We start from the raw sequence: 20,063 nt of genomic DNA on the forward strand, positions 1-20,063 counted from the left end.
CCGGAAGAATGAGGCTAGGTTGAACTCTGCGGCCTCTCCGCTCCGCCCGCCTGCCCCTTAGCGAATCTCATGCTTGGGAGTTTCACTTCACTTTTCTCTGACGCTGTTTGTTTCAATTAATAATCTGGTGACCAGCATTTTCTCATTCTCTGAACTCAAGCCTAAGCGTTCCCTTTGCCCCAATCCTCGCCTCCTGCGGGGCCGTGGGAAGAGAAGCCCGGCCCCCGCCATGCAGCGCCTCGGGCCCTTGTCTCGGGAGGCCTGGGCCACGCTGACCCTCCAGTTGCTGCGACCTCCCTGCGCCGGGGCCTCGCTGCTTTCCCCCCGGGTGCTAGGAGGTCTGGTGCAGCCTCCAGCGCGGGAGGTACGTTCTGCCTTCTCACGTTTCTCAGTTCTTCTTGGCTCTCCTTAACGTAACTTAATGACAAGCTAAGATTGATTACTTGTTTGTTACATTGTAGAGCGGATCCCTGTTTAGGTAGAGTGAGATAATTGGCTTCGGAGGCTCTTTCTAGCACTGAATGAAGAAATATTAAGTTCAGACTAAGTTCAAAACATTATGCTAAGCCTTGAGAATACAAATAGAAAAGTTAAATGAAGTTCATCTTATACTTTGTCAGTCGTTATCTACTTATTAAAATTGTAAATCCCCTCATGTCTGAACCTCTATTTTTTAGTACCCAGTCCCTGGTAGGCTATTAGCTTTTGTTGAATTTAATTGAGTTTTCTAACTGTTCTCGGCCTGACTCTACCACCGTGTGAATGAATTAAACTCGATCAGAGCCAGGAATCCAACTTTAGAATTGGTATCCTATGATATAGTAGGTTTTTAAGTCAATGCTTGATTTATTTAAAATGCCTTAGTTTTCTTATAGGTTTAACGAAGGTTTAAGTTAATTGGACTCCCTTTAATTCTAACATTTTCGTAATTTTGCATTTTGACTTCTAAATGTCTGTTTGGTCCTAGATAATTGACTACAGATTTTGAGCAATCGGACCGCAGTCTTTTACTCCCTAATGTTTGTGATCGGAGTCCCACAGTCTATGATATTAATTTATTTGTTTATTTATACTGATAATATTGTTTAAATATATCATACAAAGAACCTCGGAATTATCGATTGAATCATCCACAGGAATCTCTGAAACCCTCACTTGAATGAATACTTCAAGACAAGACAGATGATTACTTGTTTGTTATATTGTAGAGTGGATCCCTCTTTAGGTAAAGTGAGATAATTGGCTTCTGAGGCTCTTTCTAGCATTGAATGAATGAAGAAATATTTATTAAGTTCAGATTAAGTTCAAAACATTATGCTAGGCATTGAGAATACAAATAGGAAAGCTATGCAGTCTGTTCTCAAAAAGCTCACATTTCAGTAGAGGAAACCACATATGCATAGAAGGTTTCAATTGTAAATCAAGCTAGAAAAATCCAATGCATGGTGAAGGACCAAAGCAGATAATACTGTCTTTTTTTAAAGTAGTACAGAAGTACAGTTTGTACTTCCATGATTTAGAAACCTTAACCTTCCTAAATTTGTTTTCTGATTAAAAAAAATAAGGATAATACTTGCACACTGTTTACCTTGTAAGGAAAACACATTGCAAACCTTAAAATATTTTATAAAAGTGAATTATCACCATAATTGTTGTTAGAGATGAATAAATTGTTGTCTCCAGAAATTATTTGCCCCAGTTATTAAATGGCAACACCGGGACAGCTCTGTATTTTCTTAGAAGTCTTATTGGATAGCCTACTATAAAAAACTAATATTTTTCCATTACATTTTTTCCCACATATACTGCCAGAAATTGATAGGGTCCCTTCCCTTGAAGAACTTGCAATCTAGTATTTTGATGCTATGAAAGGTGATTTGAATTTGTATACAGAAGATCTGAATCCAAATCTAAACTGTCACTAATTTCCTTCCATGACCTTGGGTAAGGTACATAAACTTTCTAGGCCCAGTTTCCCTGTCTGTATTGTTTAAATGAGGGGATTGAGTTGGCCTTTAAAAGTCCCTTGTAGCTCCAAATCTTTCTTCCTTTTCATTGGGTTCAAGGGAAGGGAATTAGCATTTATTTTTTTATTTTTTATTATTATTATTTTTTATTTAATAGCCTTTTATTTACAGGATATATACATGGGTAACTTTACAGCATTAACAATTGCCAAACCTCTTGTTCCAATTTTTCACCTCTTACCCCCCCCCCCCCATCCCCTCCCCTAGATGGCAGGATGACCAGTAGATGTTAAATATATTAAAATATAACTTAGATACACAATAAGTATACATGACCAAAACATTATTTTGCTGTACAAAAAGAATCAGGCTCTGAATTATTGTACAATTAGCTTGTGAAGGAAATCAAAAATGCATGTGTGCATAAATATAGGGATTGGGAATTTAATGTAATGGTTTTTAATCATCTCCCAGAGTTATTTTTCTGGGCATAGCTAGTTCAGTTCATTACTGCTCCATTAGAAATGATTTGGTTGATCTCGTTGCTGAGGATGGCCTGGTCCATCAGAACTGGTCATCATATAGTATTGTTGTTGAAGTATATAATGATCTCCTGGTCCTGCTCATTTCACTCAGCATCAGTTCGTGTAAGTCTCTCCAGGCCTTTCTGAAATCATCCTGTTGGTCATTTCTTACAGAACAGTAATATTCCATAATTTTCATATACCACAATTTATTCAGCCATTCTCCAACTGGATGGACATCCATTCGGGAATTAGCATTTATGTAACACCTACTGTGTGCCAGGCACTGTGCTAAGTACTTTTTTTTAAAAAGCAAATATCTTTTTTGATTCCCACAGCATCTCTGGGAGTGGTTATTATCCCTATTTTGCAATTGATGAAACTGAGGCAAATAGTGACTTTCCTAGGGTGACACACAACTAGTAAATGTCTGAGCCAGTTTTGAACTTGGGTCTTCCAGACTTTAAGACCACTAGTTAGTTGCCTCAGTAGAAGAGTTAATAATCTAATGTTAATGAATACAAAGCTAATAAATTATTCTTATTGTATCTTTATTCCTTTGTTGTTGTTTCTTCTAAAGCATCTTTCTGCCAGAACCCAATAGGTCTAATGGGTCATGTAGCCCTTTTGTAAGGAAGTTACTCTTTTGGTCTGTCATTTTTACTTTTTGAAACTAGAGGCAAAAACCCTTTTAAATTTCTGATATTAATATAGGCTTTTTTTTTTTTTTGGTAAGTTTTTGTTTCTGAGTCTTACTTTCTCTGAGTATAAATTAGCAAAATGCCTTGAGTAAGCTTGTGTAATTAAAAAGTATAACTGGCGTTTGACTCTCCCAGAGATGGAGGGAGCCAGAATAAAACCACACTGTATAGAGGGAAGGATCTTTCAATACGAGGGCCTCTGGGGAAAATGCTTTATGGACACAATAGACACAATGGCCACAATTCAGGCCCAAGTGAAGAGCCTGCCGAACTTTTCTTCTTGTAACTGGAAGACTGGAAATTCAGAGGTCAAAGATCTGCAGCCATTGCTTAGTGTGCCATGATAATTTTTTTCCAGTTTGCAGAAGCCAGGTTGAAGATTCAGCTGGAATCAGATAAAGAGAAATCCAATTTTGTTATCAAGACTCCCAAGGTAATTCTCTTTCTTCCTTTTTTGTCTTCTTTTCCTGAGTGCTTGAGAAAAACATCTGCCCCTACCTGATTTGAAATCTTACAGTAAATTAAAAGTTTATATCATACAGTGGATAGAATTACACTTAAGAGTCAGAAAGAACTGGGCTCAAATCCTACATCATATATTTACTAACTATATGATCGCCCTGGTCAGAATACTTCTCAGTAACTACTTCCGTCAGGGTTGTTGTACAAATAGTGTATAAAATGTATTACAAACCTTAAAGTACTTTACAAATGTAAACTATGATGTCCATTGTTCTCTTTTTCCCAAGCCCTTTACAATTTGCCTTTAAACTCTTTCTCTATGTCCCTTTATTCTGATTGCTTTTGATCCATAGGGTACCAGGGATCTTAACCCTCAACAGATGGCTATTCGAGAGAAAATCCTTAATGCTGTCATCAGATGCTTCAAGTGCCATGGAGCTAAAGGGCTAGACACTCCAGTGTTTGAACTAAAGGTGACAAAGGAAAAGGGAACAGGGAGGAAGGAACAGTATTGAAATTCTTACTATCTTAGCCTTCAGTATCCCAGATCATATTTATTAAGCTGTAGACTTATGTTTGTCCAGGAAGTGCTAACGGAGAAGTATGGAGAAAACTCTAGACTCATCTATGACCTGAAAGATCAAGGTGGGGAGCTACTGGCTCTTAGATATGACCTCACAGTATCCTTTATCCTTCTAAGAGCTATTTTACTTTATCCTGACCATTCTTTTCTTTCTTTCTTTTTTTTAATTATAGATTTTTATTTACAAGTTATATGCATGGGTAATTTTACAGCATTGACAATTGCCAAACCTTTTGTTCCAACTTTTCCTTTCCTTCCCCCCACCCCTCTCCCCCAGATGGCAGGTTGACCAATACATGTTAAATATGTTAAAGTATAAATTAAATACAATATTAGTATACATGTCCAAACAATTATTTTGCTGTGCAAAAAGAATCTGACTTTGAAATAGTGTACAACTAGCCTGTGAAGGAAATAAAAAATGCAGGTGGACAAAAATAGAGAGATTGGGAGTTCTCTGTAGTGGTTCATAGTCATCTCCCAGAGTTCTTTTGCTGGGTATAGCTAGTTCTCTTCATTACTGCTCTATTGGATTTGGTTGATCTCATTGTTGAAGATGGCCACGTCCATCAGAATTGATCATCATATAGTATTTTTTTTTAATTTAAAAAAAATTTTAAAATTTTTAATAGCTTTTTATTTACAAGTTATATTCATGGGTAATTTTACAGCATTGACAATTGCCAAACCTTTTGTTCCAATTTTTCCCCTCTTTCCCCCCACCCCCTCCCCTAGATGGCAGGATGACCAATACATGTTAAATATATTAAAGTATAAATTAAATACAAAATAAGTATACATGTCCAAACCGTTGTTTTACTGTACAAAAAGAATCGGACTCTGAAATATTGTACAATTAGCCTGTGAAGGAAATAAAAAATGCAGGCAGGCAAAAATATAGGGATTGGGAATTCTATGTAATGGTTCTTAGTCATCTCCCAGAGTTCTTTTGCTGGGCATAGCTGGTTCAGTTCATTACTGTTCCATTGGAACTGATTGGTTCATCTCATTGCTGAAGATGGCCAGGTCCATCAGAATTGATCATCATATAGTATTGTATTTGAAGTATATAATGATTTCCTGGTCCTGCTCATTTCACTCAGCATCAGTTCATGTAAGTTTCTCCAGGCCTTTCTGAAATCATCCTGCTGGTCATTTCTTACAGAACAATAATATTCCATAATATTCATATACCACAATTTATTTAGCCATTCTCCAATTGATGGGCATCCACTCAATTTCCAGTTTCTGGCTACTACAAAGAGAACTGCCACAAACATTCTTGCACATACAGGTCCCTTTCCCTTCTTTAAAATCTCTTTAGGATATATTTGACCAGTAGTAACACTGCTGGATCAAAGGGTATGCACAGTTTGATAACTTTTTGAGCATAGTTCCAAATTGCTCTCCAGAATGGTTGGATGTATTCACAATTCCACCAACAATATATCAGTGTCCCTGTTTTCCCACATCCCCTCCAACATTGTGCATTATTGTTCCCTGTAATTCTAGCCAATTTGACAGGTGTGTAGTGGTATCTCAGAGTTGTCTTAATTTGCATTTCTCTGATTAATAATGACTTGGAGCATCTTTTCATGTGGCTAGAAATAGTTTCAATTTCTTCATCTGAGAATTGTCTGTTCATATCCTTTGACCAATTATCAATTGAAGAATGGCTTGATTTCTTATAAATTGAGTCAGTTCTCTATATATTTTGGAAATGACGCCTTTATCAGAACCTTTGACTGTTAAAAATGGTTTCCCAGTTGATTGCTTCCCTTCTAATCTTGTCTGGATTAGTTTTGTTTGTACAAAAACTTTTCATTTTAATATAATCAAAATTTTCTATTTTGTGATCAATAATGATCTCTAGTTCTTCTTTGGTCATAAATTCCTTCCTCTTCCACAGGTCTGAGAGGTAAACTATCCTATGTTCCTCTAATTTGTTTATAATCTTATTCTTTATGCCTAGGTCATGAATCCATTTTGACCTTATCTTGATGTACAATGTTAAGTGTAGTTGACCATCCTTTTCTATGTCAGGGGAAGGAATTGTGAATGTCATGGTCATATCCAGAGCTCTGATTCTATTTTATGTTAGATGATTCAGAGAGGCATTCCCATAGTAAAGCAAGGGCTGAAAGTAGTGATGAAGAACAGGTTTTCAAATTTAAATAATCTGGGGAAAGGATTAGGGTGAATAGGAGGGAAGGATCCCAGGGTCTTAGAGACCATCTAGATCCTTATTTCCCATTCCCTGTTTGAGTTTTCAATTTGACAAAATGATGTTGGAATCTATTGCTAGAGATGTAATTTCCCTAGTATTTGACTTGTACAAATACAGTTGAAGGCCAGCTCTGGAAGGGACCATGCTGCTTCCTTAATAATTTCTTGTGAGGTCCCTTTTGCTCGTTATCTGGCTATGAATAAGATAAAGAAGATGAAACGCTATCATATTGGAAAGGTGTGGCGACGGGAGAATCCTTCCATAAACCAAGGTCGATACCGAGAGTTCTGCCAATGTGTGAGTGATTGGGGCACTGGAAAGTAGGGAGGGGGTTATCAGAGCAACATCCCTGGAAACACAGATTTAATTAGAGGATTTTCAAATTTTCACTGTTTCTTTTTGCTACAGGATTTTGACATTGCAGGTCAATTTGATCCCATGATCCCTGATGCAGAGTGTTTAAAGATCATATATGAAATCCTAAATACATTGCAGTTGGGGGACTTCTTAATTAAGGTGAATGTAAAAACAAAAGAGGAGGGGGGTGTGCATGAGCTAAGATGATTTTCTTCAGGTTTTCATCTTATCTTTATGGTGGTCCCAATCTTACTCCTTGGCTTTAGCAGCTATTTCCATATAGTCTAATTGTAAAGCTTCTCTTCCTTTTACTAGAGGGAATCACTGGGAAAGGAGTCTGGATCTTTCTTTTGGGAATAAGTATTGATGGAGTATCTGGTGCATATGGAATTCACAGGTGAATGACAGGCGAATTTTGGATGGTATGTTTGCTGTCTGTGGGGTCCCTGAAAACAAATTCCGATTTGTGTGTTCTTCAGTGGATAAGCTGGGCAAGGTAATAAAGAAAGGATCTTTTCATTTTCCCTCATCTAAGTTTTTATAGCTTACCGTCTTCTGGATTATTTTGTTTAAGAAATTAGAGGGACAGTGTGTAAAATAAGCTATCATACTTAAGTAAGTTATTGTAAAAGCTACAGCGAATCTAAACATGATCTTATTTCAAATCCTTTATTGGGAACTTGGAATCTACTTCTTTGCTAATAGCAGTAACATTAATATAAACATGTAATATTTTAAAAAGTGCTTTCTTTACAGTTATTTTATGAGGAAGCCATTAAAATTATCTCTTATAGTAGGGATCTTAAACAAGCTGTTTAAGTGAATTGCTTTGGGTCATATAGCTAGTAATTGTTGAAGATAAAATTGCAACTTAGTTCATTCATGAAAACATGAATCCCATGTTTTCACTCTGTCTAGCATTCCATTCTTACTTATGTCTATTATAGACCTTAGGTACATGGTAAGCATTCAAATGCTTAGTAATTGAATATAATATCTTTTGTTATGAAAGAAAGTAGGTTCTTGGGGTTATGAGCAATTATTTATTGTTCTATAGATGTCCTGGAAGGATGTGAGAGAAGAAATGGTGGGAAAGATGGGTCTGGCTTCTGAAGTGGCAGATTGTATTGGGGATTACATCCAGCAGCATGGTAAGAAGCAATATTTCCCAAGATTTAAATATACATATAATAGGAATATAAGAGATCACCATCTTAAAATTCTGACTCTTATGTTTGACTTTCCCAGGTGGAGGGTCCCTAGTAGAGCAACTACTGCAGGATCCCAAACTCTCACAAAACAAGCTGGCCCTGGAGGGATTAAGGGACCTGAAACTGTTATTTGAGTATCTGACCCTGTTTGGTATTACAGAGAAAGTGAGTAGCAGACTGCAGAGGATCCCAGGATGTGTCTGTTCACTGGGACTGACCATATCTCCATGTCCCACAGATCATCTTTGACTTGAGCTTGGCCCGGGGCCTGGACTACTATACAGGAGTGATCTATGAAGCAGTGCTTCTTCAGGCCCCAACCCGACAGGGGGAAGAACCACTTGGCGTGGGCAGTGTGGCTGCTGGAGGGCGCTATGATGACCTTGTTGGCATGTTTGACCCCAAGGGCCGCAAGGTGCCATGTGTGGGGCTCAGCATTGGGGTTGAAAGGATCTTCTCTATTGTGGAACAGAGGATGGAGGTAGGAACTCTATTTGGAATAAGTGGGGAAGTTCTTTCCATATTTTTTTTAAAAACTGGACTGTTTTTCTGAAAATGAGGGGCTTCTTATCCTGATTTGTTGAAGAGAAATTTTAGCCAGTGTTTTTTGCTTATCTCTTTTCACTAGGCCACGGAGAAAATTCAAATGACAGAGACACAGGTCCTTGTAGCTGCAGCACAAAAGAATTTCCTTAAAGAACGGATGAAACTGATTGCAGAGCTTTGGGATGCTGGGATCAAGGTAAGATAGAACAAGGGCCAGTGTACTGTGGTCTGGGGAAACACTCCCTAAATCTTCCTGATCATTATTAGAGCAACTTTCTAGGGGAGGAGGACCATGTTTTGGGTTGTGTGTTTTTCCTGGAGGTGGGGGAGCATTAGAAGGGGAGTGGTTAAACGGTGTGTATACTATATTAAAAACCAAATTAAAAGAGTTATCTTTTGCTTCAAGGCTGAGATGCTATATAAAAAGGACCCCAGTTTCCTGTCTCAGCTACATTACTGTGAGGAGACAGGCATCCCACTGGTGGCCATCATTGGGGAGCGAGAGCTAAAAGATGGCGTCATTAAGCTTCGTTCTGTGGCCAGCAGAGAGGAGGTAAGACAGTAATGGCCGAGACAGACTAGATTAAGTGGTCCAAGAGAATTATGTTTAAAAAAATCTTTGGAATTAGTGAATTGTAGGGCACCTGATATATGAGAGAAGATAGTAGCCATCACAATAGCCTGGAACAAAGCTCAGAAATTAGATCGGCCAGATGTCATACATCTACATGGTTAGATTTTTTATAAATTAAACAGAATAACCAGATGACATGGTCTTGCTTTCTGTTAGCTTAGTTAAATTTGGATAGTTGGATCTTACACAAAAACACTTGAGACATGCATGCACATACAAATGCCTTTTTGACAATTGCACATGCTGAAAGAATATAGGGTGAAAGAGCTAGCAAGCCATTGAAGAATTTATTTTTCTATAACTCACATGTCTACTTTCATGTTTCAGGTGGACATTAAACGGGAAAATATAGTAACTGAAATCCAGAGGAGAACATGTGAATCATGATGTTGCCTGTTCTTCATCTGCTTCTTGTTCCAGTTGTGGAAATCTACTTCACTGTGGTGGTTGGAATTTTACTGTGGTGGTCCTATCCAATTTCACATTTGGGTCAGGGTAGACTACACTTCTCTCATCTTAGTGTTCCTTGTTTGGAGGTGGGGAAGTATCAATGGCACATAGGCTCGCGACACTCTTGCTTTAAATCAATGATATTTAAGAGGAAGTGGACCATCCACTTTTAACTAGTGGAGATAGTGTCTTCTTTAATAAGAATATGTCCCAGATACTACAGAGACAGTGGTAAATTTGTGCTATCACCAACTACAAACAAGACCCAAGTCGAACTGTGTTCTCTGAATAGTTTTCAAGGGGGTTAACCTCTGAAGGAATCTTAAAGTGTGAGGGAGTTCTTTCTGAAGTCAGAATTCAAACCCTTGGTTAAGGTCTGACCCAACCAGGAAAAAAGCTGGACTGTTGCAGACCTAGGATTCCAGTCTGTTAACTGTCTTGCTTTGGGTGTTATAAAAAGACACGAAGAAGGGAGGAGTGGATATCCTGATGAATTCAAACTAAAAGAAGTTACAAAAGGCATGGTGTAGCTAGCTCCCTTTCTAGCTCTTCTCCATTGTGCTAAGAATAAGCTATCTGATACTTAAGCTTCCTCATGGCTTTAAATGTTGAACTGAGCAGGTCACTAGTTCTCTGAGTTACAGTTCCTTATCTGTAAAATGAAGAGGTTGAACCAGATGACCTCCAAGGTGGATTGGAAGGTCCAGTTGTATATATATATATATATATAAATGTCCTCATGAACTATATATAAATACAAGAGAACCCCTGACAAGAATGAGACTGGTGATTTCTCCTCCCATACTAGGTATACAACTATTATATTATTGTGATCTTTTTCTTGAACCAGTACAGCAGCTGTGGCTTGCCACTTTAGTAACTATTTGGAGGTGTTTTTATATTTAATGTAACTAATTTACACGTTTTGCAATTAGCATTTTATTTACATCGAATATGGGGAATGATTTGGGTATAAAAATCTGGGCTATCTTCGATTTGTCAATATAGGTTTACTTTTACATCTAAACATATTTTTTGTGGAGATGTTTGTGGCAGGTACTTAAGGAAACTAGTCTCCTCTGTTATTACAACACTGGAGGGGTGTTTCTGATGTTCACATCCTGTTCCAGCATTGGCAATTTTAACTACAACTACTATAAAGTTCATTATGCTCAGAAGACAACGTTTGGCTTCTTGGAATTTAAAGTTTAACATTGGCCAGCCCACGGACCTCTTGCCTAAGGGTTATGTTTGCCAACTCCAGGACGGCCTTTGGAGAAATAATTAATTAGACCAATTACTCAACTAATTAGACCAATTACTCAACTAATTATCAACTAAATAATTAATGAATTGGCAATGGAAGACTGGGAGTTGGAGGCGTGAGGTGGGGAGGGAAGTACTGGGTTCTTCCCTCGCGTCTTCAGCTTAGGAAGATCCAGGAAGCCTCACACCCGGAAGGAATTGACCCCTTTATGGGACCCTCTTCTAGAGCACTTCTTGCTGGTGGCAAATATCGGTCTCCCGTCTCCCCGCCCCTGTACCTTTTCGGGCATTCTGATTCTGCTTAGTGTTGTGTGCGCCAGCCACAACTTCTCCGGGTTTAAGTATTCACGTCTATGAAACGAGGTGTTAAATTCGAGTGTTGATTTTGTGAAAAAACAAAACAGTGCGTACACAAAATACAACGCCCTGCCCCTAGCTTCGTATGTGGCGCGTGCGCGATTTATAAAGGGTGTGCGTTAGCGCGATGGGTTGAGACGGAAGCGCTCATCGGAAGTCCTTCAGTGCTACTCTATCCTGATAGTACGATAGAGATTTCGGAGGACTTTTCTGCTTTACGGCTCCTAGTAGCCTTTACATTATTTTCCGTCTTTATCTTCACTTCGCTGCGAAGATGGCGTCTGGCAGTGGGGTAGGTTTCTGTCGGGGGCGGAGGAGCTTCGGGGTTTTCAGCTAGTGATACGAAGGTTCTTTTTCAAGGGTCTTCCGCTCCAGCCTGGTCCTGGAGATCGCAGTCTTAGGGCTGCGAACGCTTTCTTCGGCGCAAAGTCGCGCCCAGGAGCTGGCGTCTACGGATCCGAAGCTGCCCAGGCCGGGGGGGGCTGATCAATCAGAGCTTCCCTGCCCGCTCGTCGCTGCGGTGCACGGGCATCGCAAGCCTGGCGTTGCCTTGGGTTTCCTGAAGGTCCATAGGTCACATAAGCAAACAAGATGGGCCTTCATTAAGCAGTTACTGTATATAATGTGTGGCAAGCACTGGCGCAAGTAGACGTTCACATCAAATTATGTGGCCTTGTGCAGCTAGCTTAGTGTCTGGTCCGAGAATAAGACGTCAATCCAGTTATAATGCACACTATTGGATGACTCTTGCTCTGTGTGTCCTGAGGATGTGGAGAGTGATGAAAGCCCTTAGAGGGAGATGAGTTTTGACCCTGGCTTTACCGATTATATTTAACTAGTTGGAGAAGGGAAGGGAGGACTGATATTCCAGACTTTAAGAACCACGGTCTAAGCTAGAACAGTGCTGTATATTTTTTATGCTTGAGTATTGAAAAACTATCAACTACTAGAATTTCCTAGGAGATTAACAGAAAATCCCATAAATGTTTCCTTTTTGACAGACTAAAAATCTGGATTTCCGCCGAAAGTGGGACAAAGACGAATATGAGAAACTTGCAGAAAAACGACTTAATGAAGAAAGAGAGAAAAAAGATGGTGAGTTTAACTTTCTACTTTCTCTAGGCATGCAGAGGATTGGATTGCAGAAATATTTTAATGAATTAGGAAATCTTAGTTCTAGTCTTTGCTATTACTAGCAGATTCTTGGGCATTTAGGACCTCTTTAGGGCTCAGTTCTTAATCTATGGGTTCTTGCCTTTTACTTTGCCTTCTTTCTTTTGTTGTTGCCTTAAGGCAGGGAAATTTTAGAGCTCAGAAATACAAGTTTGATAGTGTGGATTACTACTGTGGACATTCCTCTCCACCTTCATATACAGAAAAATCTTTGGATTGAGATAAGGTTTATGTCCCATCCCAGAAACACCAGTTAGCTTATTTGAAAGGTAGGGCTTTGTGTAGTAAAAATTGTGAGTATAGGTCCTATGAATTATACTTAATCTTTGAAATACATTCTTTGAGTAATTTAAGAGTTTGGGGATTTGTTTCCTTTTTGCTGACACAACTGGATTATTCAAACCGTCGGTTTTCCCTTTCTACACTTCAGCTGGGTACTGTGATACCTTTATTGGATCTAGCATGCACCTTTTACCTATTTCCTGACATGCTTTATTATTTTTCATTTTCAATCCTATTGATAAAGTACCTATAAGCTGCCAAGTTTGTCAGCTTTAACCCTGAAATTTCTTGCATCTGTCTTCATATTTCTATTCACAGCTATTACTCTATATCAAGCCCTCATCATCTCTTTCCCAAATTATTGCAAATACCTCCTGAATGATCAAATCTCTTTACCCTTTCCAATCCATTTTCCATACCATTGCCAATATATTTCTAAAGCGCAGATCTGACAAGTTACTTCCCTGCTTGGCAAACCCTAGTTGCTCTCTGTTACATCTTAGATCAAATATAAATTCCTCTGTTTGGTATTTAATATCAGCCTACCTTTTTAAGCTTATTGTTTGATATAGATTATAGGGTCCAACCAAATTGCCCTTCTTGTTCTTTTTAAAATAGAATATTCCATCTCCCAGCTCTGGGTCTTTGCACAAGCTTTCTTATTCTCTTGCATAAAGTCCTCTCTCTGTTTCTCTCTTCCTCTTATCATCTCTAGTAGCTCTTTGTACTATATTTTGTATGTAAGTATGTAGGGGATGGTGGGGTAGGGTGCATTTTCAGTTCCTAATGAAGTGTGAGTTCCTTGAAGGCAGGATTTTTTTTTTCCCTTTTTAATCCCCACTACCACATGATACTATAATGTGGTAAGTGCTTCAGTACTTGTGGTTAGTTGATTGCTTGATCCATGCTCTTATTAAATTACTTCCTTCAAAGTGTTACTGAAGTCAGACCTAAAATTCGAATATAAAGCTGTATTCTTCAAAACCATTTAGTATTAGCCAAGAGTGGTGGATCAGTGGAATAGATTAGGAAAAATAGTCAATGACTATAGTAATCTATTGTTTAACAAATCCCCAAACTCTAGCTTCTGGGATAAGAACTCATTTGACAAAAATTGCTGGGAACACTGGAAAATAGTACGTCAGAAACTTGGCATAGACTTCATACCCCAACCAAAATAAGTTCAAAATGGGTACATGAGTTAAGTGTAAAGGGTAACATACTAAGCAAATTAAGAAAGCAAGGGATAGATATTTTGAGATATTTTGAGAAGGGAGGAATTTATGACCAAATAAGAAATAGAGAACTTTATGAAATGCAAAATAGATAGTTTTGATTACATTGAATTTAAAAAGTTTTGAACAAACAAAACCAATGTAGCTAAGATTAGAAGGGAAGCAGAAAGCTAGGAAATAATTTTTACAGCCAGTATTTCTGATAAAGGCCTTCTTTCTAAAGTATATAGAAAATGGAGCCAAATTTATAAGACTACAAGTCATTCCCTAAAGGATACAAACAGACAATTTTCTAAATCACTGTTGATGAGAGATGCACATTAAGACAACTCTGAGGTATCATTTGACACCTCTGATTGGCTAAGGTGATAGGAAATGATAATGATAAATGTTGGAGGGAATGTAGGATACTGGGATACTTAATGAATTGTTGATGGAGTTGTGAACTGATTCAACTGTTCTGGAGAGCAATTTGGAAATATACCCAAAGGGCTGTCAAACTGCATACCCTTTGATCCAGCTGTGTCACTAGTAGGTTTGTATCTCAGAAATCATAAAAAAGAAAAAGGACCTATATGTGTAAAAAATGGTTGTAGCAGCTCTTTTTGTGGAGGCAAAGAACTGGAAATTGAGTGGATGCTTATTAGTTGGGGAATGGCTAATTAAATTATGGCATATGAAAGTAAGAAATAATGAACAGGCTCATTTTAGAATAGCTTGGAAAGATTTACAAAGTATTACTGAAATATCTCCAATGACTTTTAAAATATTAGTTCCCAGGCAGTTTACAGAATATTTCAGTTTAATTCAATATTTACAATCTTTTGCTTTTAAAGCCTCTCCCTGAGTTGGGGAAGAAGTGGTTATTTTTTCTTTAACTCATTCTTACTTCTTCAGGCCATTTCTTAGGGAATTGGAAGTTGGTCAGTTAGTCAATATCTTTGAAGAGTATTTTGTGTGTAGTGCAGGACTTTTTAACCTTCTTGTGTGTCATAGACCCCTTCTCAATATTATAGTTTTTATTTTTTAAATCATGTATAACTAAAGGAAATGATAAAATTTACTTTTTTTTCCCTGTCTAAGTTCATAGACCCCCCTGATGTCTATCATTAGACTTTCTGGGATTCTGTGGGATCCCAGGTTGACACCAAGTATAGTAAATTTTTTGCAGCACTTGAATCTGCAGAAAAGGGGTAATGAAATTAAATTGTTGAATGTACTGAGATACATGCTTTACACTTCATTCCTAAGTGAAAAATAATTTTCATTGAAAGGAACCATAGTTTTTTGCATTCCCTTTTGGCCAGGTCTCGTTGACTTTTATTTCAGGAAATATCAACTTTTATTTCAGGAAAACCAGTGCAGCCTGTCAAGCGGGAGCTCTTGCGACACAGAGACTACAAGGTTGACTTGGAGTCTAAGCTGGGAAAGACTATTGTTATCACCAAGACCACCCCACAATCTGAAATGGGAGGGTGAGTAGCCTCTTACTTCACCACAAAGGACAGGATTTATGAGTGATCAGTAGTAACTGTTAGTAGGGTAATTTCAGTTTGGTTTTGGGGAGAGTTTCTATAATAAACAACTTATTGATAGATTGTTATGGATTGGTTGACCTTCCACTAAGTTGAAGAATGTTGGAATTGATTTTTTTGCACTGATGGGTCTGGAAATGTGATGTTAATAAGAAAAATATTTGGGGAATATCTCCAGGGTTTGGAGTTGTGGGACCTTAGGGTTATGATTGATATTAACTCCTTAGATCTTGAGGATTCAGGCCTCCTAGCAGCTCTGGAGCTTTGTCACATTAATAAGGATCTTCTCCTTAATTCATGGCTGCAATATAAAGGAGATAAGGACTGACCAATACTTCTTAAGGATTTCCTGACCCCAGGCCTGTTACCATGCTTCTTCCCTGGGACGTGCTAAGATTTTTGTAGGAACTGGCCATAGATAGCAACTATACCCTCCTGTCTATGTAGGAACTTCTCTCTTAGCATTTTTTCCTGATGATCTTGGGATATCCAAGAAATAAAAAAGTTAGGGACTGTTGACCTAAAGTTTTCAGTTAGGTAAAGGACAAAGACATGTTTTCATTTCAGAAAGCTCAAATAATATTTCCTTGTTTGTGTAGGTATTACTGTAATGTCTGTGACTGTGTAGTGAAAGACTCCATCAACTTCTTGGATCACATCAATGGCAAGAAACGTAAGGAATGAGGAAATTGGGAATGGGTTTTGGGGATCCCCACAGCTCTTGCTGGAGGCTCAGAGTAGATGCTTTTCTTGCCTTTGCACAGGGAGTTCCTTTCTCCTCATCAGTAGATGTTTATGGAGCTCATGAGGTACATCATACTCTTTTGTTCTACAATACAATTAGCATATCTTCCCAGCCATTCAGTTTCATTGCCCAAATATAGACACTTCCATCTTGTTTTTTGAAGTTGCTAGATGCAAGAACAGAAGAGGTCCCTGAAGCTGCCTTCAGCAAAATTTCCTCTCGTTTCCTGAAACCATATTGGTTGTGGAGAAATAAATTCGAAAGGGTTTATTGAGGCATCATGCTAATGTGGCAGCAGTACTTAATTTGGAGACAGTAGATTTGAGTTTAAATCCTAGCTTTGCTACTTAGCTAGCTGAATGACAGTGGACAAAAAACTTCATTTTTCTGGACCTCATTTTCCTTATTTGTAAAATGAGAGAGTTTGGCTAAACGTTCCCTAACATCTCTTCCTGTTTTAAGTCTATACTCTTAAGGTCCTAATTTGGGGGCATGGAAGTAAGTGTAGGGGAGAGAAGGGGTGGGGGGGGATATGAAGGAAACTAGGGAAGTAAGTAGCTAGAGGGAAAAATAATTGTTACATACTTTGCCTCCTCAGATCAGCGGAACCTGGGCATGTCAATGCGTGTGGAACGGTCCACTTTGGACCAGGTGAAGAAACGCTTTGAAGTGAATAAGAAGAAGATGGAAGAAAAACAAAAGGACTATGACTTTGAGGAGAGGATGAAAGAACTCAGAGAGGAGGTAAGGTTGAAGTCAAACTGAGACTTTCATAAAATGCAACTTTTATAACCACTGAGAAGCAATCTTCTGTCAACGCCATGTAAAATGGATATCTCCTAATGAATATATCCTTCCCCTCCCTCCAGATTGCCTTTTATGATTTCTAAACCCAAAAATGAGGAATGAAATCAATAGGTCCAGGCTACAACATGTAAAGCTCAGTTCTCGTACCATCTTCCTAACTTGCTTATGTTTCACAGGGAAAACACTAGTCCTTTAGCAATGAACCCTTTGATCCAGAAAAATTTAATTGTGACTCCGGATTTCTAGTGCTTCTGGTCTAGTGGTCTCTTTTGATGTTGAAGTGAACAGAAGTTTGAAATAAAGGAAATGAAACTTGTTCCATGTATGAGATCATTATGGTAAATCTCCTACCAGTAGGAAAAAAGAATCTTGAAAGCCATTTGAGTCTGTCTTAAGTTAGGTGGGAATCTCTGATAGGTTATTCATAGACAAATATTTATGGTGACTGTTTTTCCCTTTGAGATACTGCAGTTTACTTTGGGCCCTGATTTGGATCTTCATGATGATGCTGTTTATTAGGAAAACTAAAATGATCCTTCATGACTCTTTGTAGGAAGAGAAGGCCAAAGCCTACAAGAAGGAGAAACAGAAGGAGAAGAAGCGAAGGGCAGAGGAGGACTTGACATTTGAGGAGGATGATGAGATGGCAGCTGTTATGGGCTTCTCTGGCTTTGGCTCCACCAAAAAAAGCTACTGATTCCCTCTGAACTTGTCTTATTCCCAAGCCTGACTCTGTGGGATCACTAATATCCAAGACAATTGGGGAAATTCTTCAAAGACCTGACATGTAAAGGGAAGAAAAGAATTTGTTTCTCTCCCTTACAGCCAGAGTGTGGCCAGGATCTGGAGAAGTTGGGCTCCAGCCCTCTAATTTTCATATTTAATGGAGCTGCAGTTCATCTGTCCTAACTTCCTAATAAAACAGAAACCTCCCACTCATCAGCTGCTTCCCCAAAGCTCTTCCTGCAACCATCCTTTTCTCTTCCCTTCTCCCTCCCACACTGATTACCATAAAATTACCCAAATTTCTGTTTTTGTTCTCTTCAAGCCCTTGCCTTCTCTACCCTACCTCACCTTACACCTCCAGTGTTCTGGCTGTTTACTCCTAATGTTCTGTGGCCATGTGTGTGCACATATAGTGTTCTGCCAGGTACTTGTGAGTGTGTGTGTATGTGTGTGTGCATGAAGAATTCCTGTAGAGGACTGGAGCCCAAGCCATAAGGCCACAGCTGCTCTCATTACTGATGTCTTAGGCTGCGGGCACCTCCTGTGGCTTGTTTTAGAGCATGTAACGGGGAATTAAATGAATGAGTGTTTGCTATGGTTTGTTTCTGATGAGTTATTTGATCTTTTATTTAGTCCTGGGCTGTTTTAGCTTTTTAATTTGTATATCTTAGATGAAAATTACTCTGTTTTTGTCTTCCTTGTATTTAGGCTCCAATATGAGTTTTAACTGATGCAAAAAGCCCCAGTGTGGGATTTTGTGTGTGCCTAGGGATAAACTAACATATATAATTAAAGGGAAAAAAGTATGTTGGCTGGAACTATTTCTCATAATAGAACTGGATATATCATCTTTCTTTTGTGATCTTTGCTTTTTCACACTGATGCTTTTTGCACAGAGCCCAATCTTAAATTTTCCCATTTATTAACCTTTCTGTATGAGTGCTACAGCCTTTTTTCCCCCCACTTTCAGATTCAACTTTCTTCTCTCATAGTCAATATTGTTCTGTTTTTTGACTTCTAATAGAGTCACTATACACTTGACTTTTAGCATAACAGCTCATTACTGCTTTTGGGGTCAGATCATTACTAACTTCAGCAGGCAGAACTATGAAGACTTCTGATCCTCAGGTGAGCAGCATGAAAGGATAAACATTTTAAAACATTCATTTGGTGGTGGTGGGGGGGGGGGGTGGACTTGGAAGGATCTTGGATTTGGGACATTAAGGAGTTAGTTCCCTTTGGGGAGGGTTTTGAGTGGAATGGTTTATCTGGTGAGTCAGTGGAAGAGAGGAGACAGTAGGTAGATTCTACTGTAAAAGTTTTCCATCAGCATTCTCCCTCCCCTCAACCCCCATTTCTTTCCTTTTCCCTCCCCCATTTCCGACACATGAGAATGAGATCTGGTGGTATAAATATTCCATCTCTTATACCTATTTCATAAGTCAGGCTGGCACACTTAGGCAGGATACTAGTAAAGTCTGTTAATTGACTTGCTTTGTTGCCATAGTGAAGGGCAGATTTATTTTTTATTTTTGGGGAAATTAGTGTTTATTCTTGCTTTGCTCTTCTGATTCAGATTTATAGCATCAGTACCTGTAAACAAAACTTTCCAATGTGCCTAATAATCATTGTCTGAATTTGAGTTATATCTACAGTAGTAAATGTGTACCAAAATTCCAAAAGGATAAACTTGTACCAACAGGGAACCAAATAAAGTGAGTCTGTGTGGCATCCCTTTAGATGACATAAATCAACTTCATGTTCTGCTGGTTCTTTTTCAATATAATCTTTTTTTCAGTTCATGTCCTCTCTTGTCCCTTTTCATAGGTCTTAAACTTCCAGAAGGTAAAGGTTTCCATAGGATTTTAGCTTTAGGGTTATCAATTTTACTGTCCTTTTAGCAGAGTCCAAGTATTAAAAGAACTTTTCTCATTCTGTAGTTTCCTAGGGGCCAGAATCTGGATGTATCTTTGTGACTGACGATAAACTCAGATTCCAAAATTATACTTTTGCTAAATAGCAGGAGACCTGCCCTAATCCTATCGAGGAACAGAGGGACCAGATATGGGCAGAACCTTTATTTAGTTCTCCTTACATTCTTTGACTCCTTGAATGCTACTTCAGTTTCTTGCAAAGATCTTTGTTTAGTGATATACTTAGAACTTTAAATTATCAGGCCTAGTAGCTAACCCATTCTTCTCAGGGCTACTTTAGTGATTACCCTTTCATCAACAACACCAACTTCACTGTGTGATGCACAGTATAACTAAATTTT

General features: G+C 38.5%; 2 protein-coding genes across 4 annotated transcripts; both read left to right on the top strand.

Annotated features, from left to right (window-relative positions):
• Nucleotides 1–4: 4 nt before the first annotated feature.
• On the top strand, nt 5–11,519 carry LOC100913299 (probable histidine--tRNA ligase, mitochondrial). Of its 3 annotated transcripts, XM_012550845.3 has the most exons (13): nt 5–364; nt 3,551–3,625; nt 4,008–4,127; nt 4,239–4,334; nt 6,636–6,761; nt 6,873–6,980; nt 7,219–7,317; nt 7,879–7,972; nt 8,070–8,197; nt 8,271–8,513; nt 8,661–8,774; nt 8,985–9,131; nt 9,540–11,519. In XM_012550845.3, exons 1-13 carry the CDS (start codon nt 230–232, stop codon nt 9,597–9,599), a joined length of 1,545 nt encoding a protein of 514 aa, XP_012406299.2. In that variant the 5' UTR covers nt 5–229; the 3' UTR covers nt 9,600–11,519. The 3 variants fall into 3 exon arrangements, with proteins under 3 accessions (XP_012406299.2, XP_031809265.1, XP_031809266.1); XM_031953405.1 differs by lacking the exons at nt 4,239–4,334; nt 6,636–6,761; XM_031953406.1 differs by lacking the exons at nt 4,008–4,127; nt 4,239–4,334; nt 6,636–6,761.
• A 4-nt stretch (nt 11,520–11,523) lies between these two features.
• On the top strand, nt 11,524–19,542 carry ZMAT2 (zinc finger matrin-type 2). The gene is made up of 6 exons (XM_003756617.4): nt 11,524–11,577; nt 12,287–12,380; nt 15,327–15,450; nt 16,110–16,183; nt 16,854–16,999; nt 17,616–19,542. The coding sequence occupies exons 1-6, from the start codon at nt 11,560–11,562 to the stop codon at nt 17,757–17,759; spliced, it is 600 nt and encodes a 199-aa protein (XP_003756665.1). The 5' UTR covers nt 11,524–11,559; the 3' UTR covers nt 17,760–19,542.
• The last annotated feature ends 521 nt before the right edge of the window (nt 19,543–20,063 follow it).

This window comes from Sarcophilus harrisii, chromosome 2 (genome assembly GCF_902635505.1).
Source record: "Sarcophilus harrisii chromosome 2, mSarHar1.11, whole genome shotgun sequence".
In the NCBI taxonomy this organism is placed as follows: domain Eukaryota; kingdom Metazoa; phylum Chordata; class Mammalia; order Dasyuromorphia; family Dasyuridae; genus Sarcophilus; species Sarcophilus harrisii.

Coding starts and splice junctions, on each gene's coding strand:
- LOC100913299 (XM_012550845.3), top strand. CDS start 230: ATGCAGCGCCTCGGGCCCTTGTCTCGGGAGGCCTGGGCCACGCTGACC. Junction 7,318..7,878: donor CAGTGGATAAGCTGGGCAAG/GTAATAAAGAAA, acceptor ATTGTTCTATAG/ATGTCCTGGAAGGATGTGAG. Junction 8,775..8,984: donor TTTGGGATGCTGGGATCAAG/GTAAGATAGAAC, acceptor TTTTGCTTCAAG/GCTGAGATGCTATATAAAAA.
- ZMAT2 (XM_003756617.4), top strand. Junction 12,381..15,326: donor AGAAAGAGAGAAAAAAGATG/GTGAGTTTAACT, acceptor CTTTTATTTCAG/GAAAACCAGTGCAGCCTGTC. Junction 15,451..16,109: donor CCACAATCTGAAATGGGAGG/GTGAGTAGCCTC, acceptor TTGTTTGTGTAG/GTATTACTGTAATGTCTGTG.